This window comes from Dermacentor silvarum, chromosome 7 (genome assembly GCF_013339745.2).
Source record: "Dermacentor silvarum isolate Dsil-2018 chromosome 7, BIME_Dsil_1.4, whole genome shotgun sequence".
In the NCBI taxonomy this organism is placed as follows: Eukaryota; Metazoa; Arthropoda; class Arachnida; order Ixodida; family Ixodidae; genus Dermacentor; species Dermacentor silvarum.
This window is the reverse complement of record NC_051160.1, coordinates 29,581,092-29,601,317: the sequence shown is the minus strand read 5'-3', so window position 1 is coordinate 29,601,317 and position 20,226 is coordinate 29,581,092. Positions and strand designations below refer to the sequence as shown.

At 44.4% G+C, this 20,226-nt stretch overlaps 1 protein-coding gene across 1 annotated transcript; it reads right to left on the bottom strand.

The window, feature by feature from the left end:
- Positions 1 to 456: 456 nt before the first annotated feature.
- Positions 457 to 20,126, bottom strand: LOC119457837 (pinin). Its single transcript, XM_037719592.2, has 9 exons — positions 19,984 to 20,126; positions 19,580 to 19,654; positions 17,266 to 17,331; positions 15,268 to 15,325; positions 13,235 to 13,420; positions 12,760 to 12,915; positions 9,786 to 9,924; positions 7,562 to 7,948; positions 457 to 2,321 (listed from the first exon to the last, which is right to left on the bottom strand). Exons 1-9 carry the CDS (start codon positions 20,100 to 20,102, stop codon positions 2,104 to 2,106), a joined length of 1,404 nt encoding a protein of 467 aa, XP_037575520.1. The 5' UTR covers positions 20,103 to 20,126; the 3' UTR covers positions 457 to 2,103.
- Positions 20,127 to 20,226: the final 100 nt, after the last annotated feature.

The following is a 20,226-nucleotide window of genomic DNA, read 5'->3' as shown; positions in this document are numbered from 1 at the left end:
GAGGGCACACCTCCTATTTTTATCATCACCCCTGCGACTCCAGCCTCCTTTTCTCTCGCTTGTTTTCTTGCTGCAATAAGCACCCCCAGAGCCAGTTCTGCACACACTGCATTTTATGGGAATTTCATAGGTTCTACCTGCTGCTTTGCACTGCAGGCGGCATGCGTGACATGGAAGCGCACGTGGAAGTTGAATGTCACCTTGCATACTGCCAGAGTGCCACCATTGAAAAGAGCGTGCAGGCTTCCGTTCGAATCTTCAGTTGTTCTGCGGAGTACATCAACGTGAAACCTTGTAGACACGGTCATCACTGCATGGTCTACACAACGTGAATGTCTGTTTGCAATGCCCAAATGCTGCGAGGGTCCCTTTCAGTTTTTGAGTCCCGTTAAAAGCCTACCAGACCAGGGTGATTACGTTTAAACAAACGAGAAAGTGACACTGCAGGACACGCGGTACACAATACTTTCTTTATTGTCAACACGTATGCGCACTAGCTCACAGAAGACCAGAAAAAAAAAAAAAGTCTTCGGTCTTCCCTTAGAGCTTCAGTTCTGTACACAAGTGAACAATGAAAATACGTTCACAACAGCTGCAATCAACCTGCGATGTGACACGAAATTCCGCACTGCAACTTGGTTGACAATGTACAGAGAGTTGCATATATGTTGACTGCGACATTGAGCATTCCCGTTTGTTATGCGTGTACACATAAATGTTGAAAACGTTCAAAGCCTATGGACAGCCCTTGTGGTACAAACCTGTGCCAAAGTCCGTTGGAGCAGAACTCCTGCACTTCAGCCTTTCGATAAGCGTAGATTACATGAACAGCAGAAAGAGAGAGAGAGCGCCTCTTGCTTTGTCAAAGGCTGCACTTCACAAGAAGGTCAGGTGAAGCTGAACAATGTTACTCCCAATAAATGTGGCAAATGTCTTAGTCAACACAGCTACATAAAACAGACAATGCTGTCCCTGAACATAAAAAGAGCAAAAGGCTAACATAGGCTGGAAAATTTTGCCAATTGACTGAATATGCTGAAGCTCGTCAGCAGAATAAGGGGAATAAGGGCACAGTACCCAGCAGCAATACATTTGATGTGCTTCCAGCAGTTCATTTAATATTCTAGTCTCGGCAATAATGACTAGGATATTAAGGCTATTTAATGAGCGAAACTGAAAAGACAAAAAAAAAAAAAAAAAAACTGAGGCATGTTGCATTCAAGACAAGTGTGTCCATTATCTTAAGTGAAGTCTCTCAGCTGGAGGTAGATGGTGTACTTCACGAACGAAATGTGCAGCTGCTACACCAAGTACAGTTACTAAATGGCTGACTCCTTTTAAGCTTAATTTCCACCTGCTGCGAGTGCAATGACCCCACATAGTAAAACTTGCAATCTGATGCGATGCGTCGGTAAAAGTGACAAGATTGAAGTAATATGAGGATGACAATGCAACCGTGGGTAGATGAACCTTGTGCTGCTGTGAAAGTGAAAACTCTTAAGTGCACAGGCACAAAGCCTTTTAAGGTTGTTTTCTTTCTCACTTCCAACATTCAAAATTACTTTCTCAACTGAACGTTAACTCAATGGCAACAAATTAAAGGTAAGCAACAACTTTAGCGCAATGTAAAATAAAACTGGCCAAACTGGAAAGACTAACCATCACAATCTATAGTGTGAGTGATGCAGCAGCAGAATGAATGTACAGCACAAGCAAGTTGCGCGTCTACCCTAACCTTCGCCTTCTAATTCCATGTAATCTATGCTAGAGATCGCACTGTTCAGAGTTCATGAATGCACTCGCCAGCTCTCCCTCTCTATATATATACATGCTCTTTTGAACAGCCAAGTGCCCAAGCAGTGCCGTAGATGCACCGTTCAGTGACCGTTTCCCAGCTGGAGAATATGCACGACGACCTTCAAGCCTTGTGCGAGACACGGTCGTGCAAGTTGTCTTCTTTTTCCAGGCATCGGTCGGAGGGGCCGGGAGGTCTACGAGTCCCTGCTCAGTTTCGCAGTAAAGGTGCCCGAGCACTGGCACCCACCGAGTGGCGCAAATGCGATGCCTGTACAGTTGATAAAACTCCGCAAGAGGCAGCGGAGCTTATTCGTCGTAGATGGGTTCAAACTTCTCGTCTCCTAATGCGTTGATACTGGGAGGTTCAGGGGCCGCCGGCGCCTCGTCCTTCGGTGCGCTCTCTTCTGCTTTGGCCGGCTCCTCCGGTGCTGCGTCTGCCGCAGCATCGGCTTTCGCGGCCGGCTCGTCTTCAGACGGCTCGGTGCCCTCTGTCGATTCCGGGTCAGCAGGTGCTTCTTTAGCCACTGCAGGGATTGGTCGTCATGCTTAAATCATGCACCAGTGATCAAAAACATTTTTTCAAGGAACCCAGTGAGAGAAAAGCACAGTTCCTGTGTCATCCCAACTGCTAGTGAGATTTATATGCCCATATGTTTGCTCAACGGACAGAGTGTACCCATATACAACACACGCCACTCCACTTTTATGGAAGGTTTTTATTATTATTATTATTATTATTATTATTATTATTATTATTATTATTATTAGTGCGCAGAACAAGTCCTTATCCTGTACAGTGTCTTTCTGTCTGTGTGTGTGTGATGACACCGTGCCATTTTACTTGGAGAATGTTTCCTCCAATTTACATGGCCTAAGGAACTACGAACCTTACTCCGTGTAATTGTCTGATACTTTGCTATAGCAATGAATGCTTCACCTTTTGGCCGAAACTGTGTTTTTATTCCCCCCCTCCCTCGAACAAAAGACCAGCTGAGTCTGACGAACACTACAGAGGTGTTTCTGTGAAGAGCGGACAATCCTGTATGCCTACGAGAAAATATGTAAGGGAGCACCCAGTGCTTTTTTAATTGACTATCCCCCGTGACATGAGCATTCAAATCCAATATGCATTACGTGGCATGTGACTTTGCCATTGAACATTTAGAATCATTGAACACTTTTATTTGGCACAAATGGTGCGCTGTTATGGCACATTTACTGCAGTTTTCGCTGTCCCCTTTCACATTGTTCATGGGTGTACATACACTTTTTGTGCTCAAATTAATATTATTACAAACTAGAGCTAATAATCAGCGCTGTCCCACAACATACCTGCCAAATTTAAATAACTTCTCTTAAAATGCCTGATCTTGAGAACTCCTTTCCGATTGTTGTATAATCGCACCAATAACTATGATTCTTGATTGGTGTTTAGGACCAAACTGAGTTTAATGGAATGTGAATACAGTCTCCAACTGAATTTTTTAGAGCTTGATTTCTCGGACCAACCTACATCACGGTCACCCACTCCACAGAAAGAATGTACATTATATAATGGCAGTGAAAATTTCGGCAGTCATTAGGTAAATGATACATTAATAAAAAACTACAAATATTTCCATTTGTCTGCGGCACAGAACATTCTAGCTGCAAATATAGAGCAGAGCACCTGTACACAGCAACCCTAAAGAACAAAATACAAATTTTGAAAATAAACAGTAGGCATCTTGAGTACTAAAACAGTTTCTGGAATTGTTCATTCCATTTTATTACTTCTTGGCTTCGACTGCGGTATTTTAAAGATCTGGCAAGTTGGCAAGTCCTTATCGAAGACTGAAGGACTTTCCCAAGTTTCACTGTCAATTCTGTAGCACTACTTGACCTCATCAAAACAGCAATATGCTCTGGATTACGCTCTGGCTCAGTTTGAAGTACAACACCTCTCTACGGCATAGGTGCAATATTGTGAGCACCCATCAAACCCAATATCCACTCTCAATATTCACTCAAACCTAGCGTTTTCACTCAAATGCAGGCCAATACTTTTTTTTTTTAAATAAAAATCAAGTAGGAAAGTTAAGGGTTCAAGGATGCACTTTCGCCGCAACCACGAGACACTTGACATCACCTTGCGGTCACAATGGTAACAACGTAACAAACTTGTCAATTGTGCTGCAAAGAAAATGGCTTTTGCCACGCCACAGATTGATCGATACCACGAGGTATAAAAGAGATGTTGCAGATTTTATCAGGACACAAAGAAAAGAGGGAACGTCCGTAACGACAGAGATGATCTCCGTCATTACAGCAAGCAAAGGCAAGTAAAATCACAAACATACGAGGCATTGCTTGGAGCACGTTCAAATGCCTGTCTACTTCAACATGTTGACAAACCACAATAAAAATCATGCTCTTTCCGCAGTCAAATGCCTTTTTTTATTCAGTTTATATTTAAGCAAGGCTTTCTTTTTTTCTGCCTTTTCCAATTTCGCAATTTCGAGAGCTGGCCTACAATAAACGGTAGCCTAGATTCGAGTAAATATGGTATTCCATTGTCTTTCCTTAGCATCCATGTCAGCAGTGACATAGTGAAAAGGTGCATCAAAATGTCACCAAAAGGCTGCAGGAAAGCTTGCAGAAGGTTGCCGTAATGTGGAGCTTGCCATTATAGCAGCTGTATAGCTGAAGTGCCGCTTGAAACACAAGAACTTTAATGAGAACAACCTAAAACCAGATCACTGGTGGTAAGCAACAAAACAGATAGGATGAGTATTTGTGAAGAGTCTGCCAATGTAACCTAACCTAACCTTAAGGCGGGTAACTGCTTGCAAGCACCAGCAAAACAGACTAGGTGTTCTTTAGGTGTTAATTCGAACTACTCTGTTGGTCCCAGCAAAGTTATTTGTACTTGAATAAAGAAAAACTCCAGCGAATTCAAACTCCAAGAATCGTGCCATGGTTATTTCGAACAAAATTTCTCATTTCCATGGACCGCTCTTCAGAAAAACCCAACCCAAAGGCGAAGGCTCGATGCGTCGCTATGCCGTAAAGATGACGAGGAAAGACACGAAGGAAGCCGAGACAAAACTGGAGCAAGCAGAGTGGTGCGCACCCTCCTTTCCCATCCGGCTTAACCCTTTACGGTCAATGCCGTAAATATACGGCATCGTCGGTATGGTTGAAAAACCCGCCAATTTTTCAACTCTTTGTTGCCCAGCAAGTGCTGCCACCCTGTGTGGATACAACAAATTTTTTATTTGCTCCTTAGTCTCTTGGTTTTCATTCCATGGTTTCTTTATGCTGGCATTTCAGTGACCACTCACGCATCCGCGCGTGCGAGGGTGCGCGGCGGTTAGTTCTGGTTTCGTCTCGCGGGCTGTTTCTGTATGGTGCACTCCTAAAACTGACATCTATCTGGTATCTAATCTTTCAAAGGGTCGCCGCTAGATGTTCGCCTGTCTGTTGTTCACAGGGGTGCGATTACATCTGTTCACAGGTGGGCGCTGGTACATACAAACAATGCCGCCGTATAAAAACGATGCTGCCATGCGTGCGTTTCTTTTCTTAAGACTCAGCTCATGAAAACTGATTGCTTCTTGTTAGTGACGGAACGAAGGATTACTGCGAGTTTCTGACTCGTTTGGCTTTTCTGACGGGTGCACAACCATCGAGTTTTCCTGCGTGCGCTCACATACACGGTTCAATTAGGCTATGGGCGTCAGCGTTGGTTGCACTGCTGCAAGTGAGTCGAACGGCGATCCCTCCTATGCAGACAACCCAAGTGCCGAATCAGAATATATTTATGTCAGTGCATCTACTTTCTTTATTCTTATTATAAGTATTTACGGAAACCCATCTGTAGTCATGAATAAACAATGCACGCGGTATATTGTTTTGGAAATAGGTCAGTCTGAAGATTTCAAATCTGCAATAATCAAATTCTACCCTGGGGGGTCGCATTTGGCGAAAGATATCTACCCGCAACGCGTTAAAAGGAGCAGGAAGGAGACCTCAGCGCGCACTTGATCACGTTACCACATAGGGTTTCCTACAATAATTCTGAACTGTAGCGCTACGATCGTTCAGCCACCGCGAGAATGATGGTTAGTACGTGGAATTGTCTCATCTTTGTGCTTGTGGCTTCAGACGCTCGTGTGGCTTCATTTATTACGCCTTATTTGTGTTCATTTGTCTAAATTTCAAAGCAATCTATACTTTGTTTAAATGCAGAAGGCAATAAGACTCGGCGAGCACGCAGATCCGCTGCTAAGAGCAGTGGTTCCACTTATCTATGTGTCCATGGAGTATCGGTTTCAATATCGGACTTCTGTGCTAGCGATCCTGTGTTCGAGTCCGGCCGCTGGACAATTTTAATAATGTTTACTTCATTATTTATAACTCAGTACTTTCTTGAAAATGATCATTTTGTAAAGTCACAGAGCCGTTTAAAGCCATAAAGATTAAATTTAGACAAATCCATGTGTACTAACCATCATGCTGGATGAACCGCCCTGCTTTGCAGCTCCCGTAGAGACTAGCGCCACAGTTCCCTCTAGTAATTGCATGAAGCTGTATGCATTACCGCGCGCTCGATCATGTCATCTCACACATCGGGCACGGCGGAGGATGGCGCACATATGGCCATCGTCCTTCTCGGCACACCCTCGCACGTTTTCGCTCGCAGCCACAGCAAACAGTGTGCGAGGCGCAATCTTATCACACTTGGACTTGATAAGGAACCTAGGCTTCTTCGGGAACATGTTGTCGCGCACTGGTGAAAGGATAAGACCTTGAATGCGAGCCCTGCGACGGCTTGGTTTTCTTCACTGTACTGCACAATTGATCGGGCGCTTTACTTAATAAAATGGCTCTGCCCAATTCGAGCTCTGTTTTATTTGAATGAATCTCTAGTCCCCCTTGGAGTTCAAATTAACGAGATTCTACTGTAAAGTCAAATGCCTTTATAAAGAAGTGAGAGGGACCTGGAATAGCCTTTGTTATACAGATCACTTCATTACAAATTAGTGTGCCTTAGAGCACTAAATGAAGCAAAATAAGTATGCTGAAACAAATCAAACTTTACGCTGACCATGCTGAGATGTTCACACAGGGCCCTGCAAAACTTACTTAAGGACTTCATTTTTGCTCCAGATCTACTTTTAGCATGTCAAACAAGTAAGAGCACAAAAATTATTCTAATTAATGTAAGAATGTAAAATGAAATTGAAAAGAAACTGCACAAGACAACTGTTATCATGTTTTTGGCAATCGTTCGGCTTATCAATGTTTCGTGAACATGCTGGTGGAAGGCTGCAGCCTCTCATTTCTTGCAACTCTAGCCCTGGGCATCAATATAAGGAAATAATTTTTGTTTTTCAGAAATGTCCGCTTACAACGAGTGTTGTCTGAAATTGGAGGCGACAGCTGCAGAAAGCATCTTTCGTGGTCCAGTGCGCTGTGGGATTTTGCACTGGCTTCAGCCTACACAGTGGTGACTCACAAAAACACACTCCCGCCAGGTGCGAAACGTTAACCATCATAGCGGGCAATGGTTATAATGAAGTAATTTCAGCTCCCTCTTTAACATTAATAGGGATTTTTGGAAATAGGGCACCGAAGAGTCATTCCGCATCCAAAGCCCCGCACTCTGCTTGCATTCTTTTGTACACTCAGCAATTTGCATCCCATAAATTTAGATGCACAGACCTAAAACTCCCTATTATAATGATCTTTTCTCTATACGGTTCTGCTTGGCTCGGCTTACCCGCTGATTCGGCCTGGTCACCAGTGGACTCTTTCTTTGCAGCTTCCTCGAGCTCCGTAGTGTCCATCGGTTCTGCGGCTTCACTACTGGCCGTCGCCTGTTCTGTCACCTCACCATTGTCCGTGGGGTCAGATTTCTCTTGGGCACGATCGTGCTCCTCCACCGCTGCATCTGCCGGTTCCGCGCTACTGTCGCCGGCACTGCCGTCGCCGTCCACAGCAGCCTGCTCTTCGTCTGCGGACTTGTCCTTGGCGGGCCCCCTGTTCTCCTTGTCCGGGTGGATTTCCTCTTCTTCTTCTTCGCCTGGATGAGGGTTCTCACGGTGGTAGAGCTCGTCGATTGCGTCCAGCTCTTCCTTGACCTTGGCGCGTCGGCTCTCGATGATGGCTGCGTGGAAAAGGAACAGCGCTCACTACAACCGGACTGAAAACAACCTTAAAGTTAGGGAAGAAGAAAACAAGCAGCCATGATTACAGAACAAAGACGAGTTGATGATATGTCTTAAAATCTCGCATATAATACAAGCGAGAAATATAATGCAAGGGGTAAATTTAAGACTGAAGTCAACCCTTTCAGTTCCAGGCTTCTTTTTTGAAGAGATGCACCACCATTGTTGGAGATTTTTCTCGGATATTAAAATGAATGCCACGGTTTATTTTTAGTTATGCAGAAGCGAAAAATGACACACATAAAGGCAAATGCACCCTTCGTATGGTCCTCACATTCTTATCTTCATTTACTATCTCCTACCTAGTTTCGTTTTGACGCACACGCAGAAATGTACCGGAGTGACACTGAAAGGGTTAAAAAAAGAAAATAATAAAGTATGCTAATGTAATATGACTATAAAGACTTGGTTTTCGATTATATAAGCCCAAGAAATGGTTATAAATTCTTGTAAGAAAATTTCAATACCCAAATATAATACAAGAATGCAAATTTGACAGGCTAAAATCTCCGCAGTCTGCCCTAACTGTACTATGAAAGGACACGTATTATATGCAATATTTTACGGTAATTTAGCTTGAAATAGAAAAAAAAATGTCAATCTGGGCAGGATGTGCAATGGGAGCACCGAACAGTTAGCTGCCTATCAGGGTGTCAGAATGAATGCTAAGAGAAGACAATATTGAGTTGGGGGCGGCAAAGAATAAATTCGACTTGTGTGATAAGTCTCGTATTTACTGTAATGCACACTCATTTCTGAGAAGAATAACACACAAAGGTAGAGGATCCTACGAAGCAAGTACAAAACAAAGGTTGCACTATCCATATGCTATCATTATAGGCATTATATTTTGCCTGCCAGACAAAATCACAGGAAGAACTTTATACATTTGCAAAAAATTTTGCAAACACAGTGGACTCTCTCTCATACAATTCTGCATAATACGTTTTTCAGAATAATACCAGTAGCGCACCCAGGATCTCTGCCAGGGGAGGGTGGGTTGACAGTTTGCCAATACCATCTAAACAGCACTAATTTCAATTTCTACATGGGAAATTGTAAAAAAATGCGCGCTTTGCGAGTGTGCAGACGATTGTTGTCAAAAAATGCGCCTTTTGTGAGTGTGCAGATGATTGCGCGTCTTACATCTTAGTTGCAGTACTCAAATGCGCAAGGAAAGAAAAGGGGTTAAACAAAAGGGGGGGTTAGGTCGGCCTCAGGGAGGGGTTATAACCACCGAAACCCCTCCCGCCGGTGTGCCACTGGATAATATGTTTCTTTTTCTTCTCCCGATAATATGATTTGGTTGGATAATATGTTGGATGATACGATTTTCGGATGATATGTTTTATTTTCCGGTTCCCGTGAAAATCGTATACACGAGATTCCACTGCACAGTTTAACCTTGTTATAACGAAGTTGCACCCAACATGAAGATATAGCATAACCTCATTAAGCAGATACATATTAACAAGGTTTTTTTTTACTGTACCTTCATTATATCTGATATTCATTACAAGCAAACGGTTTGTATATGTTGATATCAATGGGAAACATTTTAGATTTACTTTTTTATATCCAACAATTAATTATGTTAGTGCTCTTTAAGTACAAATCCATTTGCGCTTGTAACGCACTGGGCCCATCTTGAAGGCATTGCATCGGAGATATTGGCTACGTATGAGTGTGGTACACCGCGTAACAAATCATTAACAAACAGGTATTTGGCTGTTAAAAAGCGATTAATCCTCCAGCATGCAGAAGCATCACACAAACCGAGGATGCGCTTCTGGGATTCTTTGAGCCGCTTCTGCGTTTCCGGTGTGTGCTTGGCCGGCTTGAACATGATGTGCGGCTTGGTCCTCGTGTGGATGAAGTTGAGCAGCAGTCGCTGGCGAGCCTCGGCTTCCTCGTGCTGAGAGAGGGCACGAAAAAAAATAAGCATCTCTGTCCCATGAACCGTTGCTCTGATTCAGTTAGCATTTAGTGATGCAGCACTCGGTTCAATACGACTCATCATCATCATCAGGTCTATTTTAATGCCCCCCCACTGCAAGACGGCCTCTCCCAGAAATTTCCCAGTTCCTCCTTTTTGCGTCAGCTGACCCAAATTCCTGCAAAATTCCCAACTTCATCCCCACCTAGTTCTCTGCATTCCTTGACTGCACTTCCCAACCCTTGGCACCCATTTTGTAACTCTGATAAAGTTGAACCTCATTTTAACGAAGTCGTATCTGACACGAAAGTAGCTTCATTATATCCGATATTCGTTATAAGCCTATATATTCGCTACACACTGATATTGATGAAAAAGTTTTTATACTTACTTCGTTACATCCGATAATTCGTTATATCAAGGTTTAACTGTAGAGCAAACAATACATGACCTGCTTAACTCCATTACTTCCCCTTAATGGCAAATAGAATATTGGCTACCCACTATAGCTCTCTAATCCACACCGCTGTCTTCCTGTCCTTAATGTCACACCTACAATTTTTCGTTCCGTCGCTCGATCCTGACTATAATGCTCCAAAACAGTGATGCAACAAGTTAGCATAGGAAACTTGTGAATGTGACTGGGCTGTACATGAAAGATTCAAATGGGCTGTACTGTCACACTCAGTATATAGTGAGCTGCAACGCGCGACCGCTTTCCTGCGCGCTATTGCGTTGCAGCTCACAGTGAGCGCAATAGTACATCGACTGCCAAGCTTTCTTACAGAGGAATCTTGTACAGGGTTTCCTTTGTAACCTCACATTACTTTCGGGTGGAATGAAAACTTGACCCCTCACTGAATAAATGCTTGCAGATGCTAGTACATAGATTTTATGATAGGAAAGACAGAGATCGACTTAAGCTAGTGCGCTCTCGTCTGTTACTCTGTATTGGGGAAGAGGGAAAGGGAGTGAAAGTACTGGGATGGATGACAATGATAAGAGGAGTGGTGAGTGCTTATGTATATTAGACGGTGGCCCTACTAGAGCTGCTCGTCTAGCTTTGTGTCATGTAGAAACTTGAACAGGGCTAGGATTGGCCACAAAAGTTAATGGCCAGAAAAAGTTTGTGGACACAAAAGTTAAGAGGTGGCAGTTCGAAAACCAAATTTAAATGGCTGCTCCATTAAGGAATGGAGCTTCTAACCTTATGGATCACTATGTAGGTTGCAATAGCTTGTGCTGGTTTGAAACTTTGAATGCAAGGCTAAGTGCCCAAGCTTTGTGGGAACTCAGCTTTGTTACAAATCACGCCCCCCCCCCCCCTCCCCACCCCCCCGTAAAATGTTGCGGCTGACTGTACATGCCATGCATTTTATCCAACATGAGTTGTTGCTGGTATGCATAGCATCAGCTGCACCCACTCAACCGCTAATTGACAACCATTAGGAGCATACCTTACAACCTGTGAGCACTAGAATTAGTAAATTTCTGCATTCATGACAAAGGAGGAGTGCATATAATAGGGGGGAGAAGGGGTTAGCACCTATTTTTTTTATTAACAGTTTGCCCTGCGTACACTTGTTGTGCGATACACGACGCATTTCATTTACGATTATTTTTATGGAGCCCACAAGCAGCCACATAACTTGGAAGAGCAGAGACTGAAGAGCGACAAAGTGCTTTCTCGATCACAGTCAACTTTGCCAGCGACCATGCTGTTGCCGATTTGTCCGCTTCAGGAACTCCTCTCAATAAACTTGCTCTAAGCAAGTATCCCTCTTCGATATGGCATCTTCAGCTGCCATTTTCTTTCTTGTATGCAGTTTTTACAATATTGCGCCACCCTGTCCTTAAACACCTTTAAAGGACCCCTCACCAGGCCCCCATAGCAAACTTTGCTTATACGCTAGAAGTTCTTACGTACTTTCTAGAGAGTGTTCTACCGCAAGGATATTTTTAATTGGTTCATTAATAGCAGAGATAGAAATATTTCAAGTGTCACGAACCCATAATTTCAGGAAGCGAGCTTCACTGCCAACACAGACACATTCTCCACTTGCCCAGCCTCTGCAAGCGAAATTCCTTCCCTGCAGTCTCCCATAATGGAGCCGGAGGATTGCATCACAAGCCCTGCCTTATTTCATTGTTATTGTTGTTACATTTGCCTCCTTTCGAACTGTGCAGGATTCTGCATGCTGTGCACAAGAACATGTGACTAGTGATATGACACGTCAGTGCCACACAAGCGCTGAGGCTGATGTAAGCAGATCAAAGAGCATGATAGCACGCTGGAATCCATTAGAAAATGGCAGATAGTTTCGCTTTCCGTGCGTGCGACTGCACGACGTGGAAACAAGCACACTAAACAGAAGTATGTCCCTCTTGCTATGGCACAGCGCGAAACTAAGACTCACAGACATTCGGTTTGTAGGATTTATATTTCTCTAAAATTTAAATCATACAGGGAAGCAACAGATGAAGCAAATAGCTGCTGCCGCCTTAAAAGGTTGTCGCAAAAAGAATAGATTTTTCACAATATTTGATGCAACCTTCCTAAAATCGTAAAACAAGCCCTAATTTGTAAACCTTACGAAATATTCGGGACGATAGTTTGAAAGTATGGGAATGAAACAGTGAAGCACACTGATTGTTGATGAACCAATACAGAGAAATACGGACAACAGTGTTTTTTTTTCTCCTCTTGTGTGTCCGTCATGTTAGTTTTTTCCATGCTCATAACATTCCATTATGAAGATCACCAACCAGCTCAGCAACACAGCAAAGTGATCAAATGGATGCGAGCCCACTCACCAGGCGGGCCACCTCCAGCTTGAGCTCTAACCGACGCAGGCCCTGCTGCTTCTGGCGCCGTGCCAGGAACAGGTCCTGCCGTTCTTTGCGCAGCTCCGCCTTCTCACGCTCGGCTGCCTCCTCCAGCTTCTGCTCAATTTCAGCACGTTTCTGGGACTGCGTGGAAGAGAAAGGAGGGGGGGGGGGCAGGGCACACATTTTGGTCAGAAATTTATTCACTGATCTTGGCTCGAATAAAATTACTTACGAATGTATATCTAAAAATGATTGCTCTTTAGTTTAAGAAAATCTGCTATGTTTATGAGTACATGCTGCGCACTAATCACTGTGCATGTGTAATGCGCTGTTTTTTTTTTTTTTTTATAACAGGTACAGAGACCTCAGTTGGCTACTGCTATACCTTTAACATTTCTACATTTCTTGGTGCGTTTGATGAAAAATAAAGCACGAATTCGTGACGGGGGGACAAACGCACCTGAACCTGGTCCTTGCGCTTGGTCTCCTCACTCTGGAACTTCTGCAGGGTGCCCAGCATCATGCCAAACATGCGCCGGTTGCGCTCCATGCACTTGCGGTCACCCTTCTGCAGGGCGCTCACTTCCCGACGCGTCCGCAGCGACTCCTTGGCGGGTGCCGCCACCACCGAAGATTGGACGCCGCCCTGCCAATCGCAACATTTCACACGTCACTCAGCGTGCGCCTGCCCAATGCTTTACTGAATTCAGTAATCATGCTTTACCGCGAGGAAGCGTACACCAAATGCAAGTTTAATAATGTTTGTAAGAAAACGCTAGGGATGGTGAAGGAAATACCGTATTTACTCGTGTAAGGTCCATACCATCTTTCTTTCCAAAATATTTACATGGCACATGCATTACTCAAGTCAGGCCTATGGCTGCTTGCTTATGCAAGTGGCACTTACTGAAACATTGCTTCCAGATTTTAGCTATCGAAAGTGGGGGCGTGGGTCTTACACAAAGAAATACGGTAGGTGTTGCAGCTAATCGCAACCTTGGGCTCGACTTCCTCTTGCTGATATGAGAGGGATGACTGAGTGTTTCTAGCATGACACAGACACTCTAGCGCAGATGCAAACTTTAATACACGAAAATGTGAACATATCGCAATGGCTCTGTGTCTACAGGTGTGCGCTGCTGCTGGGGCACAATGAACCCCGGGATTTATGTTGGCTTCTATTGTGGAGGCATGACTTTGGCCACAACATAGTGGACGAAGACAGTGAATACCAATTAGGACTAGCACACTATAAGAACATGCCAGCGTGCTCAACCTCAACGGCCGTTTCCTAAAGCCGCTCCCAGGATTGTCGGCAACGAGGTTGAGTGGTTCAGTGAATCACGCCCACAAAGGCCCACTGTGCAGGCCCCGTCTTCACAGTTTGCAATAGTAACAGCAGTACATGCATAACTGAGAATACCATAGCGTCAGCACACAACAAGCAGGGCTTTAAGATGAAAAGAGGCTCGTGCTAGTTTGTGTGACCCATGGAATGGCATGACATCAGAGAAAGTCTACCAATATGCTCGAACAAGCAAGAGGTTATTTCTGCAGATTGCCCCTCGCGGAAAGGTTGCAAGTGGTGAGAGTACGGTCCAATGCTTAAAAGTAGAATCCTAAAAGTTGTAAACGATGCTTGAAGATCGGACGTGACTGCACACTTTACTTGAATACAGGAGTGGTATTAGTATTTTCAGCTGATCACTTTCAAGGATACGATCACCTTTTGAGAATTTTTTTTTTTTCTTTTTGGTGTGTGTTTCTGGCACTGAACCAAGACTGTCATCTCCTGTAGACGCTGATGCGTCTGGCACTAGTCACACGAAATCTCTCAAAAGTTCACTATTGGGAAAAGAAGTGAGCAATTGAGAATTCCATCACAGGCTCGCAACATCTCGGCACTAGCGCTTACATCACAAACAGAATGCAGGGGGTGGCTACCAGGCATCAGATCATGTGTTCCAGCTTTCCAAGGAACAAACTGAAAGCATACATGCCAATCTCCAAGTTAATTTGAGGGGAAAAGACCAACAAAGCCATGCTGCTCGGCAGATGTGATCAAAGTGCCTAATGAGCTACTCAGAATTTGTTGACAACTCTGCACCTAAAAAAAAAAAAAAAGCAGAGCTGTCCCTTAAAAGCAACACAAAACACAAGGGTGCACTCAATCAACCATCTTTAAGAACATCTGTAGGACACTTGCTAGAATCTGCTGTACCGAAACACCCTGGTAGTTCTGCTTCTTCTCCGGCTCGATGCACTTCTGCAAGCATTGACGGCGCATTATTGCCAAGTTTCTGTGCCGTAAGCGTCGTGCGATAGCATACGTTGATTACAGTTTCCAGAAGTGGCAACTCTGGGTGATAAATGATCAGTCCTCAGCCTATATTTATGTCCACTGCAGGACAAAGGCCTATGTACACAGAAAAGCAGGCCACAAAAGCCGACTTGTACGAATCAATATCAGAGGCAAAGGACAACAGTTAATACCTTTCTCGGTGGCTCTTCTTCATCGGCGCTGTCCTCTGCCGGAGCTTTGACAGGTGTCCTGCGAGAGTCGATTGCAAAGATTAAGTACTGCAATGGCTGCAGGACAGACGTGTGGCGGGAATGTAATAGTATGCTATAACAGACATCTCATCTCTACTCAAAATTAAGCAGAGGCTTTACTTCGAAGCCAACTCCAACTTTCCTGTTAAAATATGCATGTGAAAAACACAAATGCTCTTATTAGACAACCAGTGAAGTGATCTGAATGGAATTTGTTCAATAAGCGAGAAAGGCTGAATTCTACTGACTTTAGGCGGCCAAATTTTGATTCAGGGCTTGATAGGTTTTTTTTTTTTTTAAATCAGGAATTGCCAAAAATTGGTAAAGTTAAAAAAACATGAAAGCACAACATCTAAAAATTCGCAACTCAGCACCCAAAAAAAAAGAAAAAAAAAAGAAACGGGATCGCAGTACTGTTAACTGCATCTGTTAGAGCATCAGAAGCAGACACATTTTTATGTACAAATCAAAAGCTTATGTGTAACTGTTCAAATGTTTACAAGGGTTTTTTAATATTCCTACCAAGAAATTAGCGTTGCAAATTTTATAGAAATGTGTAATACATACATTTTGCCCACTTTGCTCAATAGGTGCCGTTAACAAAATAGTGGTATCATTGTTTATTGCAGAGTTATATAAAGATTGCCTCAGTATCTCATTTTTAAATTGTTGCCAATTTTCGTTAAAAAATTGATGGTCAAATCGAAAATTGTCCCTGAACAGTAGTAGACTATAGCGCTTCCTTTTATATACAAAAGCCGTCATAAGATTCAGTGCAGTAGATGCCGGGCAAGGCAATTATTCAGTTCCCATGTATTTATAACTTTAGGGCAGAGGTAAAGTTTTCTCGTAAATCAGGAACAGTAAGGTCATGGTTATTAGTTCGTAGTGCAGTTATTTTTCATCTGTTATGCTTTCTGTGGAATATAACCGCTTCAGATATGTTCCAAATATGACTCGTGGATGTTAGGTTATGTCGAATCCCACATTATTTGTGAACCTTTGTGCTTCTAATGTGCAATGTAATATGCACGAGTGCAAGCGGTGCACTGTGGACCCTGGTTCCAGCTCCAGGTCCCTCTGCTCGTTTGGTGGTAAATAAGTTCTGATCTGTGATGCCTCAAACGGTAATAATTACGTCACATTTTGCAAAATAGAATTATGAGACTTAATGTTGCAGCGAATTACATGATGCATACCTTTATCTTCACTCCATATGCAATGCACCATTTTTTTTTACACAAATGTCAGCACTGTTTGCTATGTATGAAAGAGAGTGAAGGCCAGCCTACAAATGAAGTAAACAGGGGAAGAGCAGAAGATACATCAAGAAAAATGCACACGAAATATTGGCAAGTTGCGAGGTGCACCACTAGAGCGTTTTAGCGTGTCCGGTATTCAGGTAAATGTAAGCAGACTGGGAATTTTACTGGATGAACGGTGGCGCAAACGTGAACGGCCTGCACAGTGCCAGCCACCTGGTGGCGTAAAGCTCAACCAGACAAACACAGCTAATATTGCAGTAAACAAGTGTATTTTACTTTGCTGCTCTTGTAAATTTTTGGCAGCAACAATATTGTGCCACTGCCACAAATTAACACCAGCAGTGAAGTAGAAAACACTCAGTTACTGCAATATTAGCTCTATGTTTGCCTAGTTAAACTCTGTGCCACCAGGTGGCTGCACCATGCAGGCCGTTTACAGCCAGTCCACTTGCGTTTACCCGTATACCGGACAGGCTGAAACTATCTGTGAACTTTGTCAGCAGGAGTCTGTTTTTGAGTCTGCTGCAGCACCAAGGTCTCTATACCAACGATCCCCAGTCAGTTTTCTGCTGCGTTAGCCAACTCCATATTATGCATGCAGATCCCCTAATCTTTCACAACTTTCACAAGTAACACGACTATGGGGGAACCCATCAATCTCGTGGAGACGTACCTCACTGGTGGACCTCCGAGATTTCTCCGTTTGGCAGGGGGACCTCCTGTTCCGACACCCGGCTTTCTGCATTTGTTGATAGAAAGCACATGTATTGGACCATGCATGCTTGTCGGTGTGCACACACTCAACACTTCAACCTCAAATCTATTTTATTATTGCGATAGCAATTATATAGACACTCAAAGCGGATTTCTGCCGTCGGCGTCGCTGTGAGGCTCCATATGACATCCAACGGTGATGAAATCGTCGCCGCGCGTTGTATGCTGTGTGTGCGAGCGAAAGCGCGCGCTATCACAGGGAGCGAATGCACGGCGGAGAGCAAACACGCATTCTGCGCCGTGCTCCCTGAAGGGTTGCAGAATTAAGCGTTTCTTTCCTCCTTTACAATCACCATATAAATAGGGAGCAAATGCGACTTCTTCCATCACGCGAAAGGCCGTGGGGGGACAGGAGGGAGGGAGGGAGGGGAGGCGACGTTTAGCTGTGGCACCAAATGCGTATTTATATAAAAACGTTGCGAGGCGAGAAGGTGGTAAAGATTTCCGACGCTGCTCGACGAGTGTCCCATTCTGATCTGGTCGAAAACATCCGAGCCGCCCCAGAGGCACCGGCAACAGTCACCAATGCCATGCGCGTTCGATGCGAACGCGGGCAAAACGCCGACGGCATCGACAACAGTTCTGCGCGCTGCTGGTGCTGCAGCATGTCTAAGTTTATACAGCCGATAAAACTGCTATCTTTACTCCGTATAGCTCTCTACTAATTTGTTATCGCAATTGATGCTTCTCCTTTCGGGTGAAACTGCGACATTTTTTGTACCACATTTGTCGCAGTAATGCCCAGATTGAAAAAATGCCATTCATCTACAGACTATATAAATTTTACGTAAACCAGCAAGGTGCAGTAGACTTGTAGCCTGCAGAGGAGTTTGCTGTGTCAGAATAAACTTATGTAACTTTGACGCGCTTGGCAGGCTGACCATCATAATTCATTATAAGGGGGGGGCCCTACGATTCACCTATTCTATTCCCCTCATATATATAAAATACGGAAACTTGTTTCTGAAGAAGGGCTTTCCTTCACAACACATGCACGCTGTTGAACTTTTTGTTCGGAGCATGATAATGGAAAGAGTTTAGCGCACAAGATTATGCGCTTGAGTGCCCAAATTCAACTGCACCAGCTGAAAGTAGCTAATGAGTATGGTTTGTAGCGGGCCAGCAAAGCAACAAGAACTGCGGCCTAGACGAGTATAAGTTTCTGGTGGTACTGGTACAAAAGTGTAGACCGCAAACCACTAAATGGTTAGCAGTCACAGCCACAAATAACTGGGCTACATTAATTACGCACACTGTGGCGAGTCCACGATGTCTGCATCGTTTGCGAAGCCAAGACTCCATCTCAGTTTCATAACGAAGCGTCGCTCACGGAACACTTCAGCCACCACTGCTCGTATTTGCACGAACTCTCTACTCCCACTATCCAATCGGCATCTCAAACTGCTTCGAGAGCTGCCAAAATGGGCAGCCCAAAATCGCATGGTCACGCTCCTTTCCGGGGCCAAATGTGTTCGCGGGCAAATTCATAACTTGGCGTTAAGCCCAAACCACATGAGAGCGATTTTGTGCGCGACGGCTTCGAGCGACGAAACGGGCTATCGCGCGAACAGATTGCTCGTGCTTGTCGCTCGATCGCTCGGTTCTGGAAATCTAGAATTCGTCGCTCGTCGCCCAGAAGTGCTATGAGCGACTAGCCAATAGCGCGAAGCCGGAACAGGATATACATCAGTCAAGTACTACCGATTGTCGCACGGAACGAGCAAACGACTAGATTTTGATACGTGCAAGGATAATAACGTAGTGCAAAACCTTTAGAAATACTTATGCTGCTCTTTACGCTAAAACACATCAACTTAAATTAACAAAGCACGCGTCACGCCAGTTTCGGCGAGTATCTGCTGCCCTCATACCGGCAACACCGGGGAGACGTCGCTCGTCTCGTCGCTAGCATGCGGTACGACTTGTAGGCGACGAGCGAACGCGACAGCCATCTCCATCGCGTCGCTTGTCGCGCGCAAGATCGCGTGCATGTGGTTTATACTTTACAATCCCATTCTTAGCGTACTAACTCAAGAGGTTCTCTTGTTACTTGAAGAAGTAGACAAGCAAGTGCGAAATGTTATACAATCTGAAGGTAGGACATCGCTTTGCGAACAGTTGTATGCGCACAGCTGTTACAGGCAGTTTCGACAGCGCTTTCCAAAGGCAACTTGTGCATGTAGCTTTTTCAAACGATGCGTATCGGTACCCACTTCGTGAACCGTTCTCGGCCGCCTTGCTCGGGGGCAGCTCCTTGCGCAGGCCCACCCGGACGGCGAGCTTGGTTCCTGCGAAAGGAAAACGAAAAACGCGTCGTGGTCCAACACATGCCGGTGACAAAATCGAGAGGCGACGCTTTAGTACGCGTTGTTCATAGATCTCCCAGTGAACATCAGCCACGCCGACCACTGTGTATGCAGCTCAGGAACCAATCTCAAAACCGTTTGAGAGCTGTGCTACGTCTCTTCTGCAGACGTTTTTCTGTATATTGAAATAAGCGATTGCGAACCACTCGCGCGATTTTCGCGGAGCGCAGACGCCTGCGGCTTCTCGATCGCAGATTTGATTGCGAGCTTGTTGGCTCGATTTGCGGCGTACGACACAAACGTGTGCTTGCCTGAACTCCTCAGGACCTCGGCCTGTGAGCTTCTTGATGGTTTCATCCACATCCTTGAGACTTTTTTGCGCCGCTTCTATCTCGGCTTTCAGCTGCGAAAACACGTTCACCGCCGCCATCTTCAGATTTATTGTTTAGGACCGCAGCAATTAGTAGTCAATTACTTCACCTATAATAGTGCACAATTATTGTAAAAAATATTCTGTAATTGTTCGGTATTTATGTTGATACATTTTTATAATT